The sequence below is a fragment of the Rhineura floridana genome, chromosome 8 (genome assembly GCF_030035675.1).
Source record: "Rhineura floridana isolate rRhiFlo1 chromosome 8, rRhiFlo1.hap2, whole genome shotgun sequence".
NCBI lineage: Eukaryota > Metazoa > Chordata > Lepidosauria > Squamata > Rhineuridae > Rhineura > Rhineura floridana.
In genome coordinates this window covers 73,282,790-73,310,061 of record NC_084487.1, presented here as the reverse complement: position 1 = coordinate 73,310,061, position 27,272 = coordinate 73,282,790, and the positions used below count along the sequence as shown (strand labels likewise).

The 27,272-nt window shown below is 42.5% G+C and overlaps 1 protein-coding gene across 5 annotated transcripts in view; it reads left to right on the top strand.

Moving 5' to 3' along the window:
* NUP107 (nucleoporin 107) overlaps positions 1–27,272 on the top strand; it is a 53,864-nt gene that overhangs the window by 791 nt on the left and 25,801 nt on the right. For 2 of the 5 annotated variants that reach the window (XM_061639786.1, XM_061639785.1), the window contains exons 2-14: positions 1,092–1,234; positions 2,191–2,270; positions 3,106–3,192; positions 3,487–3,602; positions 6,007–6,139; positions 7,383–7,486; positions 7,995–8,122; positions 17,789–17,837; positions 18,182–18,253; positions 19,266–19,354; positions 20,881–20,959; positions 21,470–21,583; positions 27,134–27,224. In XM_061639786.1, coding sequence (XP_061495770.1) covers positions 1,140–1,234; positions 2,191–2,270; positions 3,106–3,192; positions 3,487–3,602; positions 6,007–6,139; positions 7,383–7,486; positions 7,995–8,122; positions 17,789–17,837; positions 18,182–18,253; positions 19,266–19,354; positions 20,881–20,959; positions 21,470–21,583; positions 27,134–27,224 — 1,237 coding nt within the window. In that variant the 5' untranslated portion in view covers positions 1,092–1,139. Of the gene's footprint in view, positions 1–1,091; positions 1,235–2,186; positions 2,271–3,105; positions 3,193–3,486; positions 3,603–6,006; positions 6,140–7,382; positions 7,487–7,994; positions 8,123–17,788; positions 17,838–18,181; positions 18,254–19,265; positions 19,355–20,880; positions 20,960–21,469; positions 21,584–27,133; positions 27,225–27,272 lie in introns of those variants that run through there. The other 3 variants (XM_061639787.1, XM_061639788.1, XM_061639789.1) reach the window with 3 other exon arrangements.

Sequence of the window (27,272 nt, the reverse complement as noted above, 5' to 3'; positions counted from 1 at the left end):
ATTATTATTTGACGGCTGAAGATGGGATGTTTGGGAGGCTAGGGGCTTCCACAGAGTGGGGGTGCTAGAAATCCCACTAATCTTGCATGGTTTAGGAGTCAAACATCTGTTGGACTGCTTTCTCCTCCATCAATCTGCTTGTCATCTTGAGACTTTTCCCTGGTTGTCTTGTCTGAAGTGCAGTGAGGTGGTGACTAAGCAAGAATGCCTTTTCAGTGGTGGCTTCTTGTCTTCAGAATGCCCTTCTCAGGCAGGCCTAATTGCTATCATTTAGGTGCCAGGCAAAAATATTCATTTTTCCAGACTTTTCAAAACTGTTGATTTCGTTGGGTTTTTTAAACTTCAGTTTAATTTTTACTGTCTCTTTGAATGGACTGTTGCTTTTAGTTTGTGTGCCTTATTTTATAATATCATCCTGGGGACATACATTTAGGTTGAAAGTTAAAAATATAAATTATGCAAACAGACAAGTACACTGTACTAAGCCACTTCCACTACACCTACCTTTATGTTCACATACCTGAAATGCTTCCCCCATCCTGGACGGTTAAATAATAATAATGATTTGATTTATGACCCTAAAGGCAGTTTACAAAATTTAAAATACAACATTAAAAACAGTTTAAGGCAAAAATAATGATCACAAGAATAGGGTAGGTCCCAAAGTGTCAAAAGCCAGGGTAAAGAAGTGTATCTTTAGCATTCCACGAAAACTGAATAGGTAATGTGCCAGACACACCATTGTGGGGAGGGAGTTCCACAACTTAGGGGCTGCCACAGAAAGTGCCCTCTCCTGGGCTGCCGTGTCATCTCACCCTGAAGTTCTGAGGGCAGTGGAACTACCAAGATGATGCCCTCTGCTATCTTAATATGCAGGAGGGTATATAAGGAAGGAGGCACTCTTTCAGATATTTGGGGCCTATGTCATTTAGGAGTTTAAATACTAACATTCACACCTTGAGTTGAGCCCAGAAACAAACTGGCAACCAATGTAGCTGTTTCAAACCAGGTTATATGAGATCTAAATTAAACCCCAGCCAGGAATTTTACAGGTATTTTAGATCAATTGAAGTTTTTGACTTATCTTCAAGGAAAGCCCCAAGAGGAGCTCATTGCAATAGTCCACAGTCAGAGATGGTATGCATCTGAATATCGGATGCTGGGGGAGACTTTTGTTACACTCTTCACAGAGGCATTTGAACCACTGTTACAAACAGCTCTGGACTAGATACAGGTAAGAGACCACACACAGTACAAGGTAGAGGTGGGTTTTGAATCTCCAAAATGATTATCCCTTCCAAAATTACCCACACCTTTGACTGATAGGAGACAAAGCACTTCCATGTTTCAAATTGCTTCTCTCCCTTCTCACAACTTCCCATGTTTGGAGAGACAAAAGTAAAAGCCTATTTGAGCAGTATCACAAAATAATGTTGCATATATCATTTCTTCACAGAACACAAAATCATCTTACAGAAATCACTGCTACAAGTTGCAGTGATGGCCACTACCTTAGGGAGTTTTTAAAAAAGACAAATTCATGGATAGTGTGTATCACCATATTTTAGCCATGATAGCTCAATGGAATATCCAGGTTTAGTGGATGTATGCCTCTGAAAACAAAGTAATTCTGTGGAAAATAATTGGCGAAGCCATCGCCTTCATACACAACATGTGAGCCTTCAGAGACAATTGGTTGGCTACTGTTGGGAAAAGAATGCTAGTAAACTGCTTAGGAAAAGTACCCTAAGTGAATACTGAGGCACCTAAAATGACCAGCTCAGTTTTGACTTTAAAATTATGAATCAGGAGAGTAAAGAAATGTTATGCCATGAGATGTACAAAGATTGCAGAAAGTGTCTAAAAATGTATAAAACCTGTCAGTAGAGCCCTCTTTTCAGTACCTGGTTTTGCTAAAGGTTATTATAATGAGCTGATTTCTAGAATTTTGCTGTTGAGGATATTTTTTTAGATGTACAGTCTCAGGTTTCATACATGTAAATCAGGATTTGCTTCTGCTTGTAAAACAAAGAAGTTTAATTATTTTTGGAACAGTCTACTGTTTCATTTCAAATTAAAATATGACCTTTTACATTTAGTTTAAACTTTGTTGTCTACTCTGCAAATAATAAAGATCAAATAAAAGAACATCAGGCATTTGATAATTTCAGTAGTTTTGTACTTTTTCAGGAATGATTTTCAAAATATATCTTCTCCACAAGAAGTGACTCGGCCAGTTCGGAAACAGAGTTCTCAAAAAAAAGTTTCTAGTATCCTTTTCCTTTGGTTTTACTTAAGAGTATAATAATGTGGTTTTGGGAGATAGACATCTCTGTACCTTAAATGATGGTGTCAATTTCTTTTTTTTAAAAGATGGAAAAGTTAGTTCAGTACAGGACAATGTCAGCACCGTTTCTAGTTTATTGTTAAGTTTAGTAAAATAATGTAATATGATTTTTCACAATTACTTTGCGGTATAAGCTGCTGTTATTTGTGACAAGCCAGTAACAAGGCCAGGCCAAAAAAACCTCCCCTCTTGATGGTCAAAGCTCTTGAAATTCACTGCAAACCAAATACCAGCTTCAGAAAATGATGTTTTCCTCAGGATAGCAGCAGGAGTGGAAAAGGTTAAATAAAAACGTTTCTTTCTCACTTCACATCATTGGGGTCCTTAGGAATGCAGAGGAGGGGCATGTACCGGTGGGGTGCAGAAGGCAGGAGAAAGTATCCGGAGAGTGTGTGTGTGTGCTGGGTTTGATTAAAAGGAGAGGTTTGTGTCTTCTCTGCATGCTTGGTGTTTTGCTAACCTAAATTCAAGCATCCCCTCTTCCATCCCCACTGTGTCTTACCTATGCCCGGTCTGATCCTGTTAATTATCAGCCCATCCCCCAACTGACAGGATTTGCTTTTTTTAAAAAAACAACTGCATCTAAGCAATAGGAGTCCTGGAAAAGGTGGGGTTTGAGGGATTTGAAAGAACAAAAAAGAAGGAGAATGACATAGGTTGTCTGTTTACCAAACTTATCCTTTAAGATGACCAGAAAAGTCTACAAATTGAGAGAGAACTTGGAAACTTATTTTCTTAGCTTCATTCCTTTTTCTTAGTCCTTGCTTCCCTGGATGATGGTTCAACTGATATGTCAACAAGAGGACTGACGGTTCCCGGGACTCCAGGACTGTTTCTGCGCTCCTGTAAGGTCCTTTTACATAATGCCTTATTTTATGTACACTTTAGTACAGGAATTTTACAGGTATTCTAAAAGTTTGCATGCACTGTTTTCCCCCCCTACATAGTTTAGGTAAAATTCATTAAGATAGCATCTTTAGATACAAAGCATTCATTGGTTTTCTGTAGGAGGGCAAAGTTGTATTCACTATCCTTTCATCTCTGCGTTGAGCTTCATAAATGTATTCATTTCAGCGGGAGGCTAACAACCTCCCAGCTTGCTCCTGTCCTGCTTCAGAAAAGCCTTTTTTCCTCCCCAGTTACTCCACAGAGTCGGAGTTCCATGAAGCAACCAAACATGTCTGCAATCCTGGGCACAGGAGGAAAATCTCCTTATCTTGTGCATACTCCGGGGCATCTTGGAAGTATCTCTATGGTAAGAACTTAGCAAGTATGAATAGGTAGCATATGGAGCACAGAGAACTGAGTCTCTCACCCACCAAAGGGCACTTTAGAAACACTATAAAAGCCCAATCCTATGCCTGTGTATGGAGAAGAAAGTCCTACTGTATTCAGTGAGGTGTTCTCCCAGGTAGGTTTTTATATGATTGTACTTTAAGATAATTTTTCTGGGGGTTTTTCCTTCCTAAAATGAGATACATGTGAATATGTAACTATAATTCTAATTTAGAGAATCAAAAATAATATAGTACAAGCAGATCCTGCAATTAAAGGTTGCAGTGTATCTTTTCTTTTCACAAGGTTTTGGCTAGCCATCCCTGGCAATTAGGGAATTTCTCTCCCTCACTCCTATTTTTTCTTTACCAACTACTATTCTACATTTCTTGGCTACTGAACATGCTCACTCCTCATTGAGCTCTTTTTGATCCCCGCTCCCTTAGATGTTTTTTAAAACATTGTTTGTACATCAACAAATCGTGGGGCTCCTTTGGGCATGCTAATCCCTCCTTCTTGTTTCTCAGCATCCCTGTTTTGGCTCTGTAGCCATCAGCATTCACCAACCCAAGTTTGCTATTAAAAGGAATGATGTGAAGAGCTTGCCAAAATTAGTTGCTTTTGAACTCTTATAAAATCTGTGTACAGTGCTTTTAAATGGCTGCTCTGATCTTAACTGTTCCCTATTTTAGGATAGCAGTTTCAGAATAAGAATACTGTATAGCGTTTGTGTATCAGTTATTTGGTCAATATATATACCTGTCACTGTAGTTGCTATAGTTTTACTTCAATGTCTGTCTGGAAACTAGACAGAAATTGTCCCTATTATGTGATTATGACATCACTGGTGTGTCGCTCTAGCTTCTGCTAGACAGGTACTGCTCTTGAGCTAGTCTCCCTATTATGTGATTATGACATCACTGCCTTGTTGCTGTAGCTACTGCTGTTGAGCTACTGGTCTTGAACTTGTCTTTCACTGTCTCCCCTGCTGTCATCTTGAATGCTGCAAAATCTTGTCAAGCCTTTCAGGTAAAGTGGATGGAAGATGGGGATCCTGCGTGTAATGCTACCAAAGCTAGGTTTTCACCGTCTGTCTTGATCACTTGCTATCCTTTTGTATGCCATAAAAACTTCTCTTTCTCACTTCACATCATTGGGGTCCTTAGGAATGCAGAGGAGGGGCATGTACCAGGGGGGTGCAGAAGGCAGGAGAAAGTATCCAGAGTGTGTGTGTGTATGCTGGGTTTGATTAAAAGCAGAGGCTTGTCTCTTCTCTGCATGCTTGGTGTTTTGCTAACCTAAATTCAAGCATCCCCTCTTCCATCCCCACTGTGTCTTATTTTTTTTGAACTCTTAATTAAATTGCCCAAAGATGAAGGCAAGACCCCCCAGGGCTGAGCCAGTAGGTCGAAGGAGCTTTTATCCACCCACACCTTTTTCCCCCACAGGCAGCTTTTCTGTTCTGATTCCATCTCTTGACCTCCTAACCCAAGAGGCTTCCCTACTGCAACACATGAAACAAAGAGGCAAGACCCCAAACACGTACATCACACTTCAGACTTTTTGTGGCACCTCCTTTTACTCAAATCCATCAATCCTCTTGTCCCGCAGTGATCTCTGCTGTCTTTTGTTCTTCTTAGTCCACCTTTCTAGATATTGTCAGGTTTCTTAATAATGCAAAGGAGGAAGAAAGGGTCCCTCCATGCCCCTAATTTTCTATCTGCCTGAAGTCTGCAATCTTCTCATCCTTAAAGCAGCCTGCAAATGATAGAAGGAAACCTTGTGATATGCCTGCCTTATAGCAGTACCTGAATGAACAGAGCAGTGATGTCTTATAATAGTTTTAGTGTTTCTCCACATTTGCAAATTTTAGCCGTTTACATCTCCATGAAAACTAGTACTTACAACAGTGATTCTTGTTTCTCTTGCTGTTAGCTAAGGGCACAATCCGAACTCTGGGCACTGCCATTGGGGCTTAACAGGACTGTTCCAGAGCTTTCCACTGGCATGGATTCTGCTGGTGGTAATTTCACGTGCTCACACATTCAGCAGGCAGAGACCAACAGGGCTGAGCAGGGGGACACCTCCACCCAGTCTGACCCTCCCCCTCTCAGCAAAGAGGGATTGGATTGTGCCATAAGTAATTGATGACTGACACTAAAATCTGAGATTTAGGAAAAAATCCTTATTAATGGATCTTGTTTCACTCTTGTAAGATATCACTGTATCTTACATTGGTCTTCATTTAGAAAAAAAATCACTTTGTTGCTAGAACTACTTCCTAAAAAAAAGTACGTAATAAGCAATCATAATGTCAGACCATTGATATGCAATACAATGATATTAATTTGGTTTTGTTCTGTGTATCATGTTGTATGTTTCAGTTAGAGGGCAGTGATTGGACAACTGCACTCACCCCTCCACCTTCAGTCATGTTCACAAACCTAGAGTACAGTGCAGCAGAAGATGTCACTAAGAGTGCTGTTCTATTGAATGAGGAGGATCCTGGAGAAGCAGGTGAGAGTTCACTTTTTACCTTTGTGCTTCCTTTTTGTTATCTATTAGAACAGGAGTTCCCAAACTGTGGTCTGTGGGCCACATTCAGGTGGTCCCTGCAGGCTTGCATTAAATATTCATTTGGTTTTTCATTGTATTTTTACTGCTTTTTTTCTTATACTGTATTTTATTGTATTACAATAAAATTCTGTGGAATGCAAATACAATAAAATACATTGTAAGAAAAAAAGAAGCAATAAAAATATAATTAAAAACCATACAGCATCTAGCACAGCATGTTACAATTGCTACCAGAGGCAGAAAACACATTAAGTGGTCTGCTAAGACAATCAGCAATTTTAAAGTGGTCTATGGGGGGAAAGTTTTGGAACCACTGTATTTAGAGCACCAGTGTGGGTTTTTAATGCATAGGGAATCCTATTGTAGGACAGTGGGCTGGACTAGATTTCCTTCATCCTACCTGACTGTGTTATATTGATAGAAAAACAATTCCAGGGCCGGGGTAGCCATAATCAAGCAGTAGACTAATACATCATATATCAAATAGATACACTTTAGGAAGTTAGTTAAACCACATTGTGCATTTCTGCAGGCTTGATGGGGTTTTTTCTCCTTTTTTTACAGTTCTGGGTATGTTTTTTGGTGCATGACTTCAGAATTGCAATGCTGAGAATTCACTTATTATTTAACTACATTTTTTTCATGTCTATAAATTTTTGACTTTTTCCCCTTTAAGTCAGAGATGGGGAATCTGTCAGCTCCCATCATGCCTGATCACTGACCATGCTGGTTGAGGCTAATGGGAGTTGGGAGTCCAAAGGAGATATTGTTATAAAATGAGCTTTGAAACATCATGCTTATTGTGTACTGTTACAAATTTTTATATTATCTTTTAATATATGTACAGTGGGGCCCCACTCATACGGTGGGTTATGTTCCGGACCCCCACCGAAAAGCGAAAACCGCTGAAAAGTGGAACTCATTGAATAGAATGGTGCACGACGCCCGAAAACCGCCATAAAAGTGGAACAAGCGCTGTATGAGTGGGGCTTTAGTCTAATTGTGTCTAATAGAGACCGCCACATTAGCAAAGCGCCGTAAAGCAAAGCGCCATAAAGCGGGGCCCTACTGTACAGCACTTAGGCACTTTATAATAATAATTTAAAGGTAAACTTGTAACAAGCTAGAATTGTTCTGTAGTAGGTTATTCTAATGAACATATTTTTTTCTTCTGTGATTCTAGCTACTAGGAGTATGTACTCTGATTTTCTACATTCCCTTTTAAAGTACACTTCAACTACCATTTTTGAACTGGTAGATGAGTATGAAGATACTTGCAATAGCCAGGTATAACCTGTTACATTCTTTTACTCATTCATTATTGCTTAACCAAAATCATTTCTTTTCAGTGAATAAGTGCAGAGCTTGTGTAGTCAGTGTTGCATTCATTAAATGCTACAATATTTTTGAAAATAGGCTGATCTTCTAGCTTGGGAGTGTCTGTAGTTCATCCAGAGAGCTCTCAAAAATAGCTTCTGCCCAGAATCGTTTTGCATAAAGCTAGATTTTCCCCCATTTCATGTGATTGCTTGGGTTTTGTGGCTGAAGTGAACATTTTCAGCAGTAAGCACTTAGTGTTTTCCTAACCTCAATGTTTATATTTAATCGCCTTTGATTGCATTAATCCCTTGTTACCTGCTCATCTTTCATCCCCTCTGCTTCTATTCTTCCTGCTGTCATACTCTTGATTATAAGCTTCTTTGGACAGTGAACTGCATCTGTCTTTGTTTTTTTCTTATGCCGTAAAGCCACTATGTGGAAAATAAAATATTGTGTTCCTTAAAAAAAAAACCAGGTAAACATTCTTCAAAAAATAGTGTACCGAACTACTCCTGGACAGCAGAAATTTTCAAAAACTGCCAGTGTGTTGTGGCTTCTCAAGCAAGAGATGGTAACTTGGAGACTACTGTCCTCAATTTACAGGTAACTCTCCTGAAAGATTGCTTGATTTCTTTCTCAGGACTTTAATTTACTGAACTGTGGTCTGTTGGATTATAGATCTGGATGCTGAAGGTAAAATAAACTAATGTTGCTTGTATAAAATGTATCCCCTGAACATATATTATAATAATATAATTTATATAATATAATTTATCCAGAGTTAAGCACATATAAATAAGGCTTATGGAAGCTGACTTTGCTCTTCTTCCCTATGGCATCTCCTCCAGCCACACCCTTCCCACAAATACTGCACTGGAGATTGGAGGGCCTTGGTGAATGGATAGGCTGTGCTGCAGGGGGCTGAGTGGTAAGGGGGGTGTCAGGTGAAGATGCTTTCCATGAATGGACCTGGAAATGGCCTGTGCCTGATTTTCAGGGATTGTCGCTCACTGGAACATTTTCAAGGAACTCACGGGGAGGAGAGGGTAGGTAAGTCAGCTTTCGCCAGCACCTTTACGCACACTTCATTTTCCATATGAGTCCGGTCCTCACAGCGGGTATTAGCTCCACCTATCATGCGAAGGCAAGAATGTCTTTGAAGTCAAGACTAGGGGCGTCAGGCCCCTCCCACTCCCCGGTTCATTCTTGCCTTCGTATGAACAAGTCTGATATTATATAGCGTAGCTTAGCTAAGTTTTTCTGTGTTTTTTGTGCTGCATTTGTCTGACAGAGTGTGGAGGTTTTGTGATTTGTGTGTTTACCGAGTGTTTCCCTTCCCTCTGTCTTGTATCTAACGTTGTGTTCCCATCCCTGGGGAGTTCCCTTGGGGGGGTTCCCTCTTACCCGGGCCGTTGATTGTCCCAGTATTTCATCTAACGGCCATCAGAGCGACCACGGCTGCGGTGCTCTGTATTCCCAGCGGGAGCTTGCGGCTGCAGCTCCCGTCGTTATTTTCCTCCCGTTCCTGGCCGTTTGGATCACCTCCATCCTGGGTTCTGCCGTGGCTCCTTGCCTCCCGGCAGTATCCTTTTTGGAATATCTCCTTGAGAGCCTGCGGCTGCGGCTCTCCCTCTCTCTCTTGTTGCGGCTTTGATCTCGGACTGTTTTGAGCCTCGCTGCCTGGCATTTTCGCGCCGCAACGGTCCCTGTGGACGGCGGCTGCGGCTGCTTCCCTCTGCTTCCTTAGCGGCTGCGGTTTCTTTGCCCTTTTTTGACTTTTTTCCTAGCCATCCCTGTATTGTGCTTCTGCGCCGCGACTTTGCTTATCGGCCCTGCGGCTGCAGCACAACCGGCTCTACCTCCGTCCACCATTGCCGCCTCGCCATTTTTGATTTTATTTTCCCGCGCCTGCCCCGGGCGCCATTTTGTTTGTTCCCTTTCACTCTCGTGTACTAACAATAGAGGGCTGCCAGGGTTACCTGTAGGTGTGGGGCAGTCAGGACCCTGTAAGTATACAAGGGTTCATTTTCCAAGCGGCCAGTGCTGCTGGCCCTTGATACTATTTGACCTCTACAGCTTCTGTGGCTGCATCTCAAGACTGTGACTGTAACCTACGCTGCCTGCACTCTGCTTCTGTGGCTGTCTCTTCAGACTGTGGCTGTACTATATATTGCTGCTGTGACTACTTACGGAGAATATTGATATTGGGCACAAATTGAACTGTACATCCTGCCCCCTCTGTGGCACTGTACCAAGCCTGCACTCTATACTGTACATCCTGCCCCCTCTGTGGCCGTGTACCAAGCCTGCACTCTATACTGTACATCCTGCCCCCTCTGTGGCCGTGTACCAAGCCTGAACTCTATACTGTACATCCTGCCACCTCTGTGGCCATGTACCAAGCCTGAATTCTATACTGTACATCCTGCCCCCTCTGTGGCCGTGTACCAAGCCTGAAATACAGTCTACAATACTAACGCTGATACCATAGTGCATCCTGCCCCCTCTGTGGCCGTGTACTTAGCCATCTGCCAGTGTATCCTACCCCCTCTGTGGTCGTACACTGTGCCAGTTCGGGTCTCTACATCCTGCCCCCTCTGTGGCCGTGTACTGCACCCAAAGTGAATTTAAGATGGCAGAACAGCCAGGCACGTCGCAAACAGCCAAGCTGCAACATTCCAAGGCGACTAAGACTAAACATACTAAAGCACTGGGTAAGACAAAACATCTTTCCAGCCATAGCAGTCCAAAGCGTCCACGCTATGCCTCTGTGCCGACCACCACCACAGCAGCTCAGGAACACATAAGAGATATAGTTCATTCACCTGCTGCTTCCTCTGACGAGGAGGATTTTGCTGGCTTCCCTACTCAGCCTTCGTCTAACCAGCCTCCCTCCATGTTGCCGCCCAAACATCTGCTCCAATAGCTACTCAGGCACAAACATCTGCTACAACCGGGCTGCAGCTGTCCCCTGATTTCCTTTCCCAACTTCAAGGCATGCTGTCATATTTCACCCAAATGCAGCCACCACCACAAGTCCCTGCCATACCTCAATACAGCATGGACCAACGTGCGTGTCATGAAGCACACCCTTCCTGTTCCCCAAATCCCTTTGATGTAGCCAGAGGCAGATGTATTGACGAAGCTTCGTATGGGGAGGAGTCAACCTTCACTGACCACGTTGAAGGAGATGACTGGAGCGACTATTCAGATCATGAGGAGGATACATCGTATCGCCTGTTTAATGCCTCAGACTTTCAGCCCCTGGCACGCAGGCTAGTTAACACCCTTGGTCTCCAAGCTGCGCCTTCAACATCTACCGCCCCAGCTATCAAAGGGGCCAGGGTCCTCAAATCCCCTGCACCTACTGAGCACTACATCCCGGTGCCGGACCCCATTGCCAAACTGGCATCTGAAGAATGGTCTCATCCATTCCAGACTCGCCTCTTCAAGAACGTGGCTGACAAGCTTTACACCCTAGCTCCGGACTTTGCCATCAAGCTAGCCGTCCCGGGCATAGACGAACCGATCGCTAGCCTAGTTTCACGATCTCTCTTGCCCAGGGAAGGAGAATCCCAACTAAAGGACGCTACTGAACGTCGACTAGACTTTGCCCTCCGTAAAAATCATGAGGCCACTGCTTTCTCCATGCGTGCCTCCGCATCAGCCTCCGTCTTCTCCAGAGCAGCTATGATGTGGCTAGATGATCTTCTAGAGGACACTAACCCGGATCCTGTCTCCCTCAGAAGGTCACTGATAAAGTTGCGTAAGACAGCGGCATTTGTGGCTGATGCCACTTTGGATGCCACTCAACTGGGGGCACGAGCGATGACGGCTCAGATAGTTGCTCGACGGACCCTCTGGCTTCGCCACTGGCAAGCTGACTCCGCGGCCAGAATGAATCTGTCTAGGGCTCCTTACTCCGGATCTCTACTCTTCGGCGAGGAAGGTCTAAAGGCAGTGCTGGTTGATCCCAAAGACGCCCACAAACCGGTTTTGCCCACTGTCAAGAACATTGAACACAGGCCTTTCAGACAATTTCCTTCCGCACTAACCAGCCCTTTTGAGGAATGCGGCCAGGAGGATGAGGCCGCGACTTCAGATGATATGACCCCAATGCCTTCAGGGGAGCCTGGAACCAGCGTTTCCAGGGCAGAGGTCAGTACCAAGGGCGCAGGGGTACCTCATCGTCCTCATATAGGGGAGGGCCTCGCCAACGCAAGCAGTATTAACGCACTCCCCGTTGGTGGCAGATTACTTAATTTTGGAGACCAGTGGCTGCGCCTCACTACGGTCGCTTGGATCAGGGAGCTTTTCCGTTATGGCTATGCAATAGAGTTTTGGGCGACCCCACCAGACAGATTCCATCCGTCCCCTTGTCCAAAGGCACCAGCCAGGCACACCATCATGCAGACAGCTGTACACCACCTCTTGGACATAGCGGCAATAGAGCCAGTCCCCACAACTGAGAGGTCGGAAGGGGTGTACTCCCTCCTATTTGCTGTGCCTAAACGAGATTTATCATGGAGGGCAGTATTGGACCTCAAGTTCGTCAACCGTTTTGCAACATATCGCAGGTTCAAAATGGAATCACTTCACTCCATTACAGAGAGTCTGCATGAAGGAGACTTCCTGGCTTCTATTGATCTTAAGGAAGCTTATCTCCATGTGCCCATTTGCATAGCCCACAGAAAGTTTCTTCGGTTTGCCTTTGGCCACCAGCACTTTCAATATAGAGCGATGCCGTTCGGCCTCTGCTCCAAGAGTATTTACCAAAGTGCTACTCATCCTAGTGGCTTACCTCCGGATTCAAGGGGTTCATCTCTACCCATATTTGGATGATCTGTTAATACGGGCAAAATCTGAAGAGCTGGCTCATCATCATTTAACGATTACCCTCAGTGTCTTGCAGGCCCACGGCTGGCTTGTCAACTTCGACAAAAGCCATCTCCAACCAACCCAGTGCTACATCTAGGGGCGATGTTGGACACCCTGCAGGCAATGGTATTCCTGGCTCCAGATCGCATCACTGCCATCACAAACATTGCAAGGTCCCTGATGCAACAAACATCCGCAGACGTCATGCTTCTAGCCAGGGTGCTCGGAATGTTCATTTCTACCATCCATATTGTGCCATGGGCTCGAGCCCACACTCGTCACCTTCAGTGGACTTTGCTGCCCTTTCAACAGGACATCGCCAGCTCCAACCATCGCAAAGTTCACTTGAGCCCCGCACTGCGCCTCTCCTTCCGCTGGTGGACGAGGGCCCAACACCTTTCCAAGGGCACGCCGTTCAGAGAACCCCGCAGAACTGTTGTAACCACAGATGCCAGCCTCATCGGCTGGGGAGCCCACTGCAACTCCCAGTACGTTCAGGGGGTTTGGTCCACCGCAGAGCAGACTCAAAGCATCAACTGGCTGGAGCTAAAGGCTGTACACTTAGCTCTACTTCATTTTCAGTCTCTGTTCCCTTTGGACCATGTTCTCATTCGAACAGACAACACGTGTGTAAAATCACATTTGAACAGACGGGGGCACCAGGTCTCGTCCTCTGCAGGACTTAGCCTCCCTCATCTTTGTCTGGGCAGAACAACATCTACAATCCCTGAAAGCAGAACATCTCAGAGGGATTTGGAATGTGACAGCAGACTGGCTCAGCAGACAACAGGTTTTTCCGGGAGAATGGAAACTTCATCCAGCCATTTTCCATCACCTTCAGTGTCGCTTCGGCGCCTTCTCAGTCGACCTGTTTGCTTCCAGTCGCAATTGCCAGCTTCCCAGGTACTTTGCCCGATACCTGGACACAACAGCGGAAGCAGTGGATGCGCTATCAATTCCGTAGCCAGAAGGTCTTTTGTACGCCTCCCCTCCAATACCACTGTTAGCCAAAACCTTGAGGAAGGCGCGAATCGAGAGGGCACAGCTGGTCCTGATAGCACCATTTTGGCCACGCCGACCGTGGTTCTTGGACCTTCTTGCAATGTCAGTAATGGATCCTTGGACAATCCCGGTCAGGCCAGACCTTCTATCACAGGGTCCAGTATGGCACCAGGACCCCACTTGGCTCAACTTAACAGCGTGGCGTTTGAACGGGGACATTTGAGGTCAGCTGGCCTGTCTGACGCTGTTATTGATATTATCTTGGCCTCGAGAAGACCATCTACCACTCGCATTTATCAACATACTTGGATGGCTTTCTCCAAGTGGTGCCAGTCCCACCACCACAATCCATCCCAGGCCACCATGCAACAGGTACTACAATATCTCCATAACGGCTTCATGATGGGACTTAGACCCAGCACCTTACGTCGACATGCCTCGACTCTGTCGTCGATTCTATCAGTTTCTTCTTCTGGTGCGACTATTTCCTCACATCCGTTCATCAAACGCTTTCTGAGGGGAGTCGCCCTACGATCTCCGGCTGTGGTCCATCGGTTTCCCTCATGGAGTTTGCCGAAGGTTTTGCAGGCTTTGCAACACCCGCCGTTTGAACCCATCAGGACTGTGCCTCTACGTATGCTGTCCTTCAAGGTCTTGTTCCTGATCGCAATCACATCTGCCAGACGAGTTTCGGAGTTGGGCGCATTGTCTTCTGCTCGCCATCTCTGCGTCTTCCATAAGGACTCTGTTGTACTGAAGACTGATCCTTCCTTCCGTCCCAAGGTTGATTCAGTCTTCCATTGCAACCAGGACATTGTTTTGCCTTCCTTTTGCCCGAATCCTAACCATCCTCTCGAGAAGGCTTGGCATTCGTTGGATGTCCGGAGGGCTCTCAAGACCTACCTGTCCAGGACTCAGGATATCAGAAGGACCGAGTCTTTGTTTGTATCTTTTAATCCAAGGTCTATGGGGCAAAAAGTAGCTAATTCCACTTTATCCCGCTGGTTGCGGGCTTGTATTGCTTTAGCTTACGAATCCCTTAAGCTTCCAGTTCCAGCTAGAATAACCGCTCATTCAACTAGGTCAGCGGCTACTACGGCTGCCTTTGCTACCAACGCTCCTTTGCCGATATTTGCAGGGCTGCAGTCTGGTCTACCCCACACTCGTTTATAAGGCATTATAAAATTGATCGCTATGCCTCTGCTGACGCCTCTTTTGGCAGACGAGTGTTGCAACAGGTTCTTAATGAGGATTAACATGTGGGTGGTCCCTCCCTATATGGGCTGCTTTGGTACATCCCGCTGTGAGGACCGGACTCATATGGAAAATGGACCATTGGTCTCACCTGAAGGGTGATTTTCATATGAGTACGGTCCTCACAACCCTCCCAGTTGGAGGATGTATAGATATTTTACTAAGCTGTTGTTATTACTGTTACGCTATTGTATTTAAAGTTACTAGTGAAGTCAAGACTTCTAGTTCTGTTATATCGCTATGTTAGAGTCATGTTACTACGCATGTTATTTTCCTGCTGGCAGGCCTGTTGGCCCTGCCCTTGTATTTTTAGATTTTTCTCTATAGACTCGCTGCGAATGAACTGGAGAGTGGGAGGGGCCTGACGCCCCTAGTCTTGACTTCAAAGACATTCTTGCCTTCGCACGATAGGTGGAGCTAATACCCGCTGTGAGGACCGTACTCATATGAAAATCACCCTTCAGGTGAGACCAATGGTCCATTCTTGATCTAGCCCATATATATTAAAGTAATGCTGCATAAATTAATGTGAGAAAACAAGATTTTTTTCCTTTATCAGGGAAGTGTGTAACTTGAGTTGCCAACCTGTCAAGGCCTGTGAATACATTTGCAAACTGTTGTGGCTACTACACATATATCATAACCAAGCACACACCACAACCTGTTCTATTGGCTATAACATAATGCTTCTTTCAAGCCTAATTTCAGCAGAGGGAAATAATGCATAATGCTTCTTTCAAGCCTTGTTTCAGCAGAGGCATCTGTGGGTGCCATGTTGGTGGCCCCCGGTGTAACTCAAGAAAGCAGAGCTTTTTATAAACTTGTAGTGCAGTCCTATGCATGCTAGGTTGGAAGTAACATTCACTGTGGTATGTACATTTGATCAGGTAGACACTAGGTGATATAGCTTAACGAGGTTTTTAACATAAGTATAGAAAGTCGTTTGGTTTTTAACTTTTAATTTTTGGATCATTAGCAATATAATTTTCAGCTTCTTTTCACTACAGGGTACATAAAGCCTCATAATAAAAATAAGGTTCCAGTTAGGACTTTGTAGGGAAAAATTCACTTTTTCTTCATCAAAGATTGCCCACATTTATTCCCTGTCTTTAGATATTTTCCTCCAAAGATCTAAATGGTTTTTGTCAAGTTGGTTTCTGCATTCATTTTTACTCTTTTCAATTTTGAAGAGTGGGGTAATACCTGAAAACCAAACCAAATAAAGTTAATACTTTGTTGTTGTTATGTGCCTCCAAGTCGACTACGACTTATGGCGACCTTATGAATCAGTGACCTCCAAGAGCATCTGTCATGGACCACCCTGTTCAGATCTTGTAAGTTCAGGTCTGTGGCTTCCTTGATGGAATCAATCCATCTCTTGTTTGGCCTTCCTCTTTTTCTACTTCCTTCTGTTTTTCTAAGCATTATTATCTTTTCTAGTGAATCATGTCTTCTCATTATGTGTCCAAAGTATGATAGCCTCAATTTCATCATTTTAGCTTCTAGTGACAGTTCTGGATTAATTTGTTCTAACACCCAATTATTTGATTTTTTTGCAGTCCATGGTATCTGCAAAGCTCTTCTCCAACATCACATTTCAAATGAACTGATTTTTCTCTTATCCGCTTTTTTCGCTGTCCAACTTTCACATCCATACATAGAGATCGGAAATGCAATGGTCTGAATGATCCTGACTTTAGTGTTCAGTGATACATCTTTACATTTGAGGACCTTTTCTAGTTCTCTCACAGCTGCCCTCCCCAGTGCTAGCCTTCTTCTGATTTCTTGACTGTTGTCTCCATTTTGGTTAATGATTGTGCCAAGGTATTGATAATCCTTGACAAGTTCAATGTCCTCATTGTCAGCTGTAACGTTACATAAATCTTCTGTTGTCATTACTTTAGTCTTCTTGACGTTCAGCTGTAGTCCTGCTTTTGTGCTTTCCTCTTTAACTTTCATCAGCATTCATTTCAAATCATTACTGGTTTCTGCTAGTAGTATGGTATCGTCTGCATATCTTAAATTTGATATTTCTCCCTCCAGTTTTCACACCTCCTTCGTCTTGGTCCAATCCTGCTTTCCGTATGATATGTTCTGCGTATAGATTAAATAGATAGGGTGATAAATCTTTAAAACGACCAGGGCCTAACTGTGAGTCTCTTGTAAAGAAGAGGAGATTCAATACTTAGGATGGACCAATATTGCCCCTAAGTATGTTCACTGAGTTCACTCAAGGACAAACATCATCCCTCTATATTTGCTGTTTCAAGGATGCTGTAACAGTTTCTTGTAGAATGCAACAGGATGCAGGGAAAAGGCAGTCTAATAGTATTATGTGTCAGATTCAAGCTATTTGGGTAAGTTATTTGAGTGTGCTTGGAAGACATTAGAAAAGCAATGCAGGATGTAATAGTTGAGTGCATCACCAACGTCACTTATTTTGGAAGATGTAAAGTAAAATGGGTGATATCCAATGTTAGTCATACTCAGAGCAGCCCCATTGAAATCAGTGGAAAATTTAACTTAATTTTATTTGTTTCAGTGTGTCTACTCTGAGTATGACCAAAATTGGATATCACCCAATAACTGAAAAACAGGGACTCTTTAAAGCCCTCAGTAGAACTTGGAGCCATTTAACATATGACATACAGAGAGCGAGGCCTGGATGGGAAATGGCAGGTGCACACAGACCTTGCAATTTCCCTAACACTGTATCTGTGTAGGTGAAGTCAAGGGGAAATTTATTTATTATTTCTTAAATTTATATCCCAACCTTCCTCCCAAAAGGAGCCCAGGGCAGTAAACAAAAACACTAAAAGCACTCTAAAACATCTTAAAAACAAAAGACTTTAAAGCATCTTAAAAACAAAAGACTTTATAACATCTTAAAATAAAACATCTTTAAAAACATTTTTAATATTTTCATAAAATATCTTCAAAAGCAATTGCAACACAGACTGGAAATAGGGCCATCAGAACATCCTGGAAATGAGCATTGCACCTTGCATTGTGTGTGAAATGTTTTACTTTGCATTATGCATTCTTATGGATTTCAACAAGATGTCTGTAACTAATTAAGAAATAACATGTAATGCAAATGCTCAAAATTGTTTTTTCTCTTTGCTTTAAATCCAGGGATAGAATACAGTCTGCTCTGGAAGAGGAAACCATGTTTGACATTGCAGTAAGTTTTGTCATAGTCATTTTCTGTTAAGGGATGACTTACCCACATTGCTTTTTATCCTTGTATTGCACTGTTCAAAATGCATAATAGAGATAAAAACAAACTATGGAACTAATAGTGCATATAGCATTCTTAGTTTTATATAGCATACTTTATGTGGATCAGCTTTAACAATATTCTAGAAAATATTTATCTTCTAAGCACCCTTATGGTCATAGATCAGTTAAATACAGATCTTCAAATTGTCAGATATGGTTAGAGCATCTAAAGGGTTTTAAATAGAAAATAATTTTTGATCATGAATCATGTTGTAATCATTTGAAAATGAATTTGTTCTTCCATAGGTTATAAATGCTAGTGAAAAGACTGTTATAAACAGTCTGTTCCAGAGAGATCCATTGGTTCGACAAAGCCAGGTATGATGTTAAGTGAGGGTGGGTAATATTTTTTCTATCAAGCGCTGCATTCTCTTCAGAGTAACCTGTTGGGCCCACATGCCAGTGATAGGTGGGACTAGGGAAAAAAGCCTGTTCACTTTTATTTCACACTTTCCCTTCTCTCCCAGCGGGCTGCCCAGTATTGTGCAAGAGGTCTTAAAGGAAGGTTTTTAAAGAATTAAGATGCTGTCCTAAGCACACTTACTTCATGATAGGTCCCCTTAATTCCACTGGGATGCTTCCAATTAAACATGCAATTTTCTGAACAAATTGGGAGACCTTATTAGCTCATTATGAGGAAGTCTCATAATGGTTGTTTGCAGAATGCTTTTCTTCCCAGTCTTTCTGAAATGTGTCACAGCTGCTTTTGGGTTATTTACAAGTGTGGAGCAAATAAGGAGAGGGAGGGAAAAGCACCACAATAAGTAAGGCTCTGGTGCTTCCTGGAAATATATGCTTATTTACTCTTGTTCTATACGTCTTGTCAGGAGCTGTAAACACTTGCAAATTTCTAGGACCTCAAAAAACCTTGTTCTATACATCTGAACTAAAAACAGCTTCAAGAAAGCTATGAGGCTGTATATCATGTTTTTTTCTTGCTGCACCTCTGCAATGAATAATGCTCTACAGGTGAGCAAGAGCAAAATAAACACCTCTTTTTAAAAAAAAATAAACATCTCTTTCTTACTAGAGTGGGCAAGTAGATAAGATATATTAATATACAGCATTAGTACCACCACTGTTTATGAGTTACAAGAAAAGTTTCTATTGCTCCGGGTAATGCTTAAGAAGTTTTCGTATGATGGAGGATTGCATTTGTTGGAGATCGCAATCTTATGACCACTTATTTGGGAGTAGATGCCATAGAATCTGGGAGAACCTGCATAGGACTGGTTGGTGCATCTCTGGCTGCCCTGTAGTAAGAGTGGGAACAGGAGGAAAGTGGATTATCTTGTTGTATGTGTATTTCTAAGTGTAGTTAAATTTTCAGTTGGTGGTAGACTGGCTAGAGAGCATTGCGAAGGATGAAGTTGGAGACTTCTCTGATAATATTGAATTTTATGCAAAGTCTGTATATTGGTAAGTTACTGACCATCTATTGATCACTCTTGATATTTACACCACACTCTTCTTTGTACCACACACTTCATAACCATTTCAAGCAATTGACTGAAGAATGGCTTTTCACGATTATTACATGACAAAATCCCTGTCTTTTTAAATATTAGAAACATGGAAAAACTGCATTCTTTATAAGTGTTGTAATGACTTCTAAAAAGCATGATGAATAAAACAATATTTTTAAAAACTATTAATTTTGTGAGTTTATTATAGGTATTAGTAAATCCATTAAACTCTTTTAACAAGGCTTATAAAAATTATGCTGTGTCTTTGAGCAGTCTGTCTTACACCACAGAATTGCTGGAGTCTGTTAAACACCTGAAGACAGAAAGTTGAAACACTTATACCAGCTTTTATCAGCAGCTGCTCTTATAAAAGTACTGTTAATTTTTTTAAAGAAAACACCGCAGGACTAATTCATTAAGACTGCAATCCCGTGCACATTAATATGGAATAAGTCCCATTGAACCCAACAGGACTTACATCTGAATAATAGATCTCCTTCTCCAAGGATGCAGAGACAAGGCTGACCTCAGGGAGATCCAGTGTTGGATGCTCCCTCTCTCCAGCCACAGAAATGCCCACAATCCTTGCTCTATTGATGCTAGAGTTCTGACGTCATTACAGTTGAAGATGGGGCATTTCAGGGGTGGATTGGGGGCATGCTGGGGGAAGGCTTGGCTCTGATGAATCTTAACACTTCCTTTCCTCCAGCACACACCCAAGCCCTGGAGTTGACATAGTTTGGCCTTGTTCACATGTCACAGTAAGCCATAGTCTGAAATAAGCTATGTTTACTATGAATGAACATGCTGCTCAGTTGCTCCTGCGTTACTCATCCCTTTGCTGAGCCCAGAAGCAAATCACAGACTGGCTGAGCATTACATGCAGATCAGCACTCATGATTTGTTTGAGAGAAAGAAACCATGAGTGCTGGTTCACATGCAGCTCCATGGTTTGTTTCCTGGCTTGGAAACGGGAGGAGTGAGGTGGGCATGATATGTACCTGTACACTGCTCATTCACAATAAACCATAGTTTATTCAGACTATGGGTTACCACATGATCTGTAAACAAGGTCTTTCCTCTCCTATTGTTTCCAGTGCAATAGAAATCATCAAAAGAAAAGGATAGAAAGTGCACGAGCACTACTGTGCCTTTACTTCCACCCTATAGACATGAGCCTGATAGGGCATGAGATGAGACAGTTCATTTGTCTTTGGTTCCTCACTGCCACCACTATAGGAGTGCAGCTTTAATGAGGGATAGGAAAAGGAAAATCTTCAATTTAAGGATTAAAAATTTAGGCATGAAATCTTTTGTGCTTCACAGCAGGCCCCAGCCACCTCTGAGATAAACTAATACGTATTATATCAATCAAATATCATTTGTTAAAATACATTGAGGTATAATAGTTATGACAAAAGAATTTAGTAACGTAGTAGCTAGTGCTGATGAAATAATGACACACCTTTGTGTTCTCAGGGAGAATACTCTGCACATCTTGAAGCAGCGGCAATTAAACACATTTGCTGGGAGCTCACGGCCACTAGTGACTGAATTAGTAAGTGCAATTACTAATTCTAGGCCTTAAGTTTTCAAACTAGTGGGGGGAAACAATTAGAAGTTTTTGATGTTTGATGAAAGTTCCTCAATATTTAGAGAAGATTTTTTTTAAATGGTGAAGTACTGCCTTATGTTAACAGGCTGTAGTCCATTTCCAGACTCCCAGTGTCTCCTGCTTATATGAGATTTGACTATAATAGTTTATGTAGAGTTAGGCAATAGATTGATAAAACCCAAACAAGAGAGTGTATTCCTTGATTAAAAATCTGGAAATGCAAAAAGTCAAGGTAACCTATAAGTTTTTAATATAAATCTATGCATCTGATGAAGTGGCCTGTAGTTACAAAAGCTTATGACATAATAAATGTGAAAGTCTTTAAGGAACCACAAGACTCTTGTTTTTGCTGCAAGAAACTAACACCGCTATCTGTCTGGAAATAGGAAATCAATATTCAGGGACAAATGTGTTTTCACAATTCAAAGGAATCAGTGCTAGTTTTGTATTTAGGACCCAGATGCTCCGATAAGGCAAAAAATGCCACTTGATGACTTGGATCAGGAAGATGATGCACGGTTGCTCAAGTTTCTTTTCACTCTCATTAGAGCTGGAATGACAGACGAGGTAAGCCACTGAAACCATAAATGCATCTCCTTTTCTTTAAAGCAGGGGTGGAGAACTGGATCTGACCAACAGGCCAGATCCGTATCTTCTCTGCTCCTCACAGACTAAATTTGGCAGGTGAGCGGGGCTGCCCACCTGTCGAATCACCTAACATCACAATGACATCAGGTGACACATGTTTACATAGTGGTGTGCACAGAAGCCTAGATGATCAGTTGATTGTTGGTCCTTGGTGCAAGGGGTTTTGCAAGTGCCCCTGCAAAAGCCCCTTTCAGCCAAGCTGCGTGTTTATCTGTCTCACATATGATGTCAGATGTAGGACGGGATCGTAATTTGGCCAGAAATGGCCTTACAAGCCATTAGGCTCACGGCCTGGAGGCTCCCCACCACAGCTTTCATTTGCTCGGGCTAATTTTAAAACAGGATTAAGTAAGCAACTATAGCACCATGTGGTTATGTTAATGTAACCACCATTGATTTAAAATATAATTATACAGCCATGAGAGTGGCCATATACTATAGTCAGCATGGATTTTTGCATTCTGAAATGTTAACTTGAAAATACCTCCCATGCCAATAAGCTCATTTCAAAACAAAACCTTACAAAACTAATAGTCCTGAACTCAGAAACGCTTGCTTAACAACCCTCTAAATTTTCATGGCGATACACAAAACAGTCAGAGAGAATCTAGAGTTCAAAACTGAAAAAGAAAGAGAAAAAACCCAAAGCCCTTTCGGACTTTTTTCTGTCAGAGTTCTCACAATCTGTTGAAATTAATTAAAAATCAGCCACATTCACAGGGTACCTGTAATCCTGTTACCGACCTTGCCCCATACTCTGACCTTCATCTTCTGCAGTTTAAAAGTTTTAAAAATGCCTGGCTGATTTTTAATTAATTTAATAAACTTTGCTTTGAACTTAATGATAATGTCGGGCATGCTCAGTAAGAACCAACCGTCAGTGTTCTAAAAGCCAGACTCACAGCTGCTGGGCTTGCCTAATCGGGGCCACACCCATGCCAGACCTTTATTTTACTTGAGACAGTCATGGCTTCCCCAAAGAATCCTGGGAAGTGTAGTTTGTGAAGGGTGCTGAGAGGAGACCCCTATTCCCCTGACAGAGCTCCAGTGGCCAGAGTGGTTTAACAGTCAGCCACTCTGAAGCTCTGTAAGGGGAACAGGGTTTCTCCTAGCAACTCTCAGCACCCTTCACTAACTACACTTCCCAGGATTCTTTGGGAGAAGCCATAACTGTCTAAAGTGAAATAAAGGTGTGGTGTGGATGTGGCCAGGGACAGCTTTGGTTTAAATTTGGGTGGGAGACTACATGTGCCTGCTATAGAATAAAAAGGTGGGGGAAACCCTGAAAAAGAATAATAATGTTCAAAATGTTTTTCTTTTGGAAAGGGAAGGGGGCCTCCCCTCTGCTCAGTGCCAACCCATTCAATCTCCTCCCTTCCCCCTCCTCTCCCTGCCCCTCCCTCAGGTCAGTTTCACCCATCCTAAGCATGATTGCCCAAGAATAAATCCCACTGAACTCAAAAAGCATGCAAATGATCGAACCTGCCCTCCTCCTCCCTCCTATCCCCTCCCCTTGCCCCTTCCCTCTCCCTTCCTTCACCCCTCCCTTCCATTCCCCTCTGCTGTCCCCCTGCTCCTCCCCCATGATCAGTTTATCTAGGACTACAACCTAGGAGACCAGGGTTCAAATCCCCACACAGTCATGAAGCCCACTGGGTGACCTTGGGCCAGTCACCGCCTCTCAGGAAGGCAATGGTAAAACCACCTCTGAATACCATTTACCATGAAAACCTTATTCATAGGGTCACCATAAGTCGGAATTGACTTGAAGGCAGTCCATTTCATTTTAAAGCATGACTCAATAAGCATGCAAATGATCCTTCTACTTGGTCCAATCCTGCTTTCCGTCTGATATGTTCTGCATATAGATTAAATAAATAGGGTGATAAAATACACCCCTGTCTCACACCCTTTCTGATGGGGAACCAGTCAGTTTCTCCATATTCTGTCCTTACAGTAGCCTCTTGTGCAGAGTATAGGTTGCGCATCAGGACAATCAGACGCTGTGGCACCCCCATTTCTTTTAAAGCAAAGCATTCCATAGTTTTTCATGATCTACATAGTCAAAGGCTTTGCTGTAATCTATAAAGCAGAGGGTGGTTTTCTTCTGAAATTCCTTGGTCCGTTCCATTATCCAATGTATGTTTGTGATTTGATCTCTGGTACCTCTTCCCTTTCTAAATCCAGCTTGGATGTCTGGCATTTCTCGCTCCATATATGGCAAGAGCCTTTGTTGTAGAAACTTGAGCATTACTTTACTTGCATGGGATATTAAGGCAATAGTTCGATAATTACTGCATTCCCTGGGATCCCCTTTCTTTGGAATTGGGATGTATATGGAACGCTTCCAGTCTGTGGGCCATTGTTTAGTTTTCCATATTTCTTGACAGATTTTAGTCAAAATTTGGACGGATTCAGTCTCAGTAGCTTGTAGCAGCTCTATTGGTATGCCATCTATTCCTGGTGATTTGTTTCTTCCCAGTATTTTGAGAGCAGCTTTCACCTCTCATTCTAAAATTTCTGGTTCTTCATCATACGGTTCCTCCATGAATGAATCTGTCATCCTGGCATCTCTTTTATAGAGTTCTTCAGTGTATTGCTTCCATCTTCCTTTTATTTCATCTCGGTCAGTCAGTGTGTTCCCCTGTTGATTATTCAACATCCCTACTCTTGGTTTAAATTTCCCTTTCATTTCTCTAATCTTTTGGAACAGGGCTCTTGTTCTTCCCTTTTTGTTGTCCTCTTCTATTTCTATACAGTAACTATTGTAATAGTTCTCTTTGTCCCTACGTACTAATCGCTGTATTGTTGCATTTAGGGTTCTGACTGTGTTTCTGTCTCCTTTTGGTTTTGCTTTCCTTCTCTCTTTAACCATTTAAAGAGTTTCTTCAGTCATCCATTGAGGTCTTTCTCTCTTTTTAACTCGAGGTATTGTCTTTTTGCATTCTTCTCTGATAACGTCTCTGATTTCATTCCATAGTTCTTCTGGTTCTCTGTCAACTAAGTTTAAAGCCTCAAACATGTTCCTTGATCTTTATATGCTTCTGGGATGTTATTTAAATTGTATTTTTGCGTTATGATTGGTTTGTTGGTCTTCTTTAGCTTTACTCTGATTTTTGATATGACCAGTTCATGATCTGTACCGCATTCTGCTCCTGGTCTTGTTTTTGCAGAAAATATGGAACTTCTCCACCTTCTGCTACCAATTATATAATCAATTTGATTCCTATATTGATCATTTGGTGATGTCCATGTGTATAGTCTTTTCGGTTGTTCAAAAAATGTGTTCGCAAGAAACAAATTATTGGCTTCACAGAATTCAATAAGTCTTTCTCCTGCTTCGTTTCTGTCTCCTAGGCCCCATTTCCCCACAATTCCTAATTCTTCTGTGTTCCCTACTTTTGCATTCCAATCCCCCATGATTATCAGCACATCTTGTTTTGGTGTGTGATCAATTTCTTCCTGTACTTCTGCATAAAATCTCTCCAATTCCTCTTCTTCTGCGTTTGCCGTCGGAGCATAGACTTGGATGATGGTTATGTTGATAGGTTTCCCATTTAATCTCATTGATATCACTCGCTCAGACCTTGCGTTGTAGCTCCTAATTGCTCCTGCTACATCACTTCTCACTATTAAAGCAACCCCATTTCTTCTTCATTCCTCATTTCCTGCATAAAATATTTTGTAGTTGCCTGATTGGAAATGTCCCATTCCCGTCCATTTTGGTTCGCTCACACCAAGTACTGTAATGTTGATGCGTTCCATTGCTTGCTTGACAATTTCTAACTTTCCCTGGTTCATGCTTCTCACATTCCATGTTCCTATTGTGTGTGTCGTACAATTCCGGACTCTCCTTTTGCATCTGTGCGCATCAGCCTCTGGGCTTCCTTTCGGCTTTGACCTAGCTTCGTCATTGGTCACAGCGCTACTCGTGCTTTGTTCTTCCCCAGTTGCTTGGTGAGTGCGTTCTGACCTGGGGGTCTCATCTTCCAGCACTATCTTGTGTTGCATTTTGGATACTCTGTTCATAGGATTTTCGTGGTAAGAGATATTCAGAGGTGGTTTACCATTGCCTTCCTCTGTGTTTGGATGCATCTTAGTCTGGTGTTTCAGCTTTGACCATTCTGCCTTGGGTGCCCCTGCTAGGAGTCTAGCCTCTTGGTCTAGACTCCTTACGGCATTGCTCTCAGCTTCTTCAACACACTCAAACCCCCTCACCACGTTAAGGTGTGCATCCGAAGAGGAGGGTCTATTAATTATATATAAATGACAAAACAGAATCTGAGTGCACAGTTGTTTGTAAGGAAATTAGTTTAGCATTATCCAAGAAAATAAATATGTCTATTTTAACCTGTCATATTAGCTTGCTTAAAAGTAGTACTAACAATATGGAAATAGAAGATTTTCCATAATAGCATGCATCCCTCTTTTAGCCATATATTAGACAAGAACAAATTTGGAATATAGTCTATGCTCCCACAAGACGCAGTAATGGCCACCAGCTTGGATGGCTTTAAAAGAAGATTAGACAAATTCATGGAGGACAGGGCTATCAATGGCTACTAGCCATGATGGCTGTGCTCTGCCACCCTAGTCAGAGGCAGCATGCTTCTGAAAACCAGTTGCCAGAAGCCTCAGGAGGGGAGAGTGTTCTTGCACTCGGGTCCTGCTTGCGGGCTTCCCCCAGGCAGCTGGTTAGCCACTGTGAGAACAGGATGCTGGACTAGATGGGCCACTGGCCTGATCCAGCAGGCTCTTCTTATGTTCTTATGTTCTATGTGTATAGATGCTTGGATACACATGCACATATCCCGTGTATAAATACTTGCACTCAAATGGTAGAATCTCTATGAAATGGGAGCATTTGTGCATGGCCCTTTGGTCCATAAAATGGTTTTAAGAGTCACAAAGTATCTAATTGGGAAAATAAATAATAATTCTGATCATCAGTTTGTAATTTTACCTTCAAACAAAAGTAAGATAGAAAGACTTAATCATCTGTCGTCGTATGTTTCAGCTTGCTCAAGAGGGGTTATTTTGCTTAGGAAAAACAATTTAAACAGAATGCCAGAATTCATTTTGCATATGAAAAGTGCTCCACTAATAACAGCCTTGGCCCAAGAAAAAGCCATAGAATTTGAGCTTGTGTGTTCCTTGCTCACCCTTCTTCATACATTAGGGAAGCAAGATTGAAAGCTTCTGCTTTTGCCTTTTGAATTTGAATTACATTTGAATTTGGGAAACTGTGGTTTATTCTAACTGCAGATTAGTAAATCAGGATCTGCAACCATGGTTTTATCCTAGTTTGTATGAACTACAGGAGCCTTTCAGGAGCGCTCCTTTAAGGGGTTGGGGATACACTGCATCATTATTGTTATTTTTGAAGTCCTCATATGTCATTATTTTAAAATAAGTGGAATATGAATGTATTCTCTCAAAACTGGTTCACTCTCTTTGGTTATTTTACAGGCCCAGCGACTGTGCAAAAGATGTGGACAGGCTTGGAGAGCTGCAACTCTCGAAGGGTGGAAACTGTACCATGATCCTAATGTGAACAGAGGTACTTAAATGAAACATGACAGAAAACAGAAGTAATATGCATGGTTCT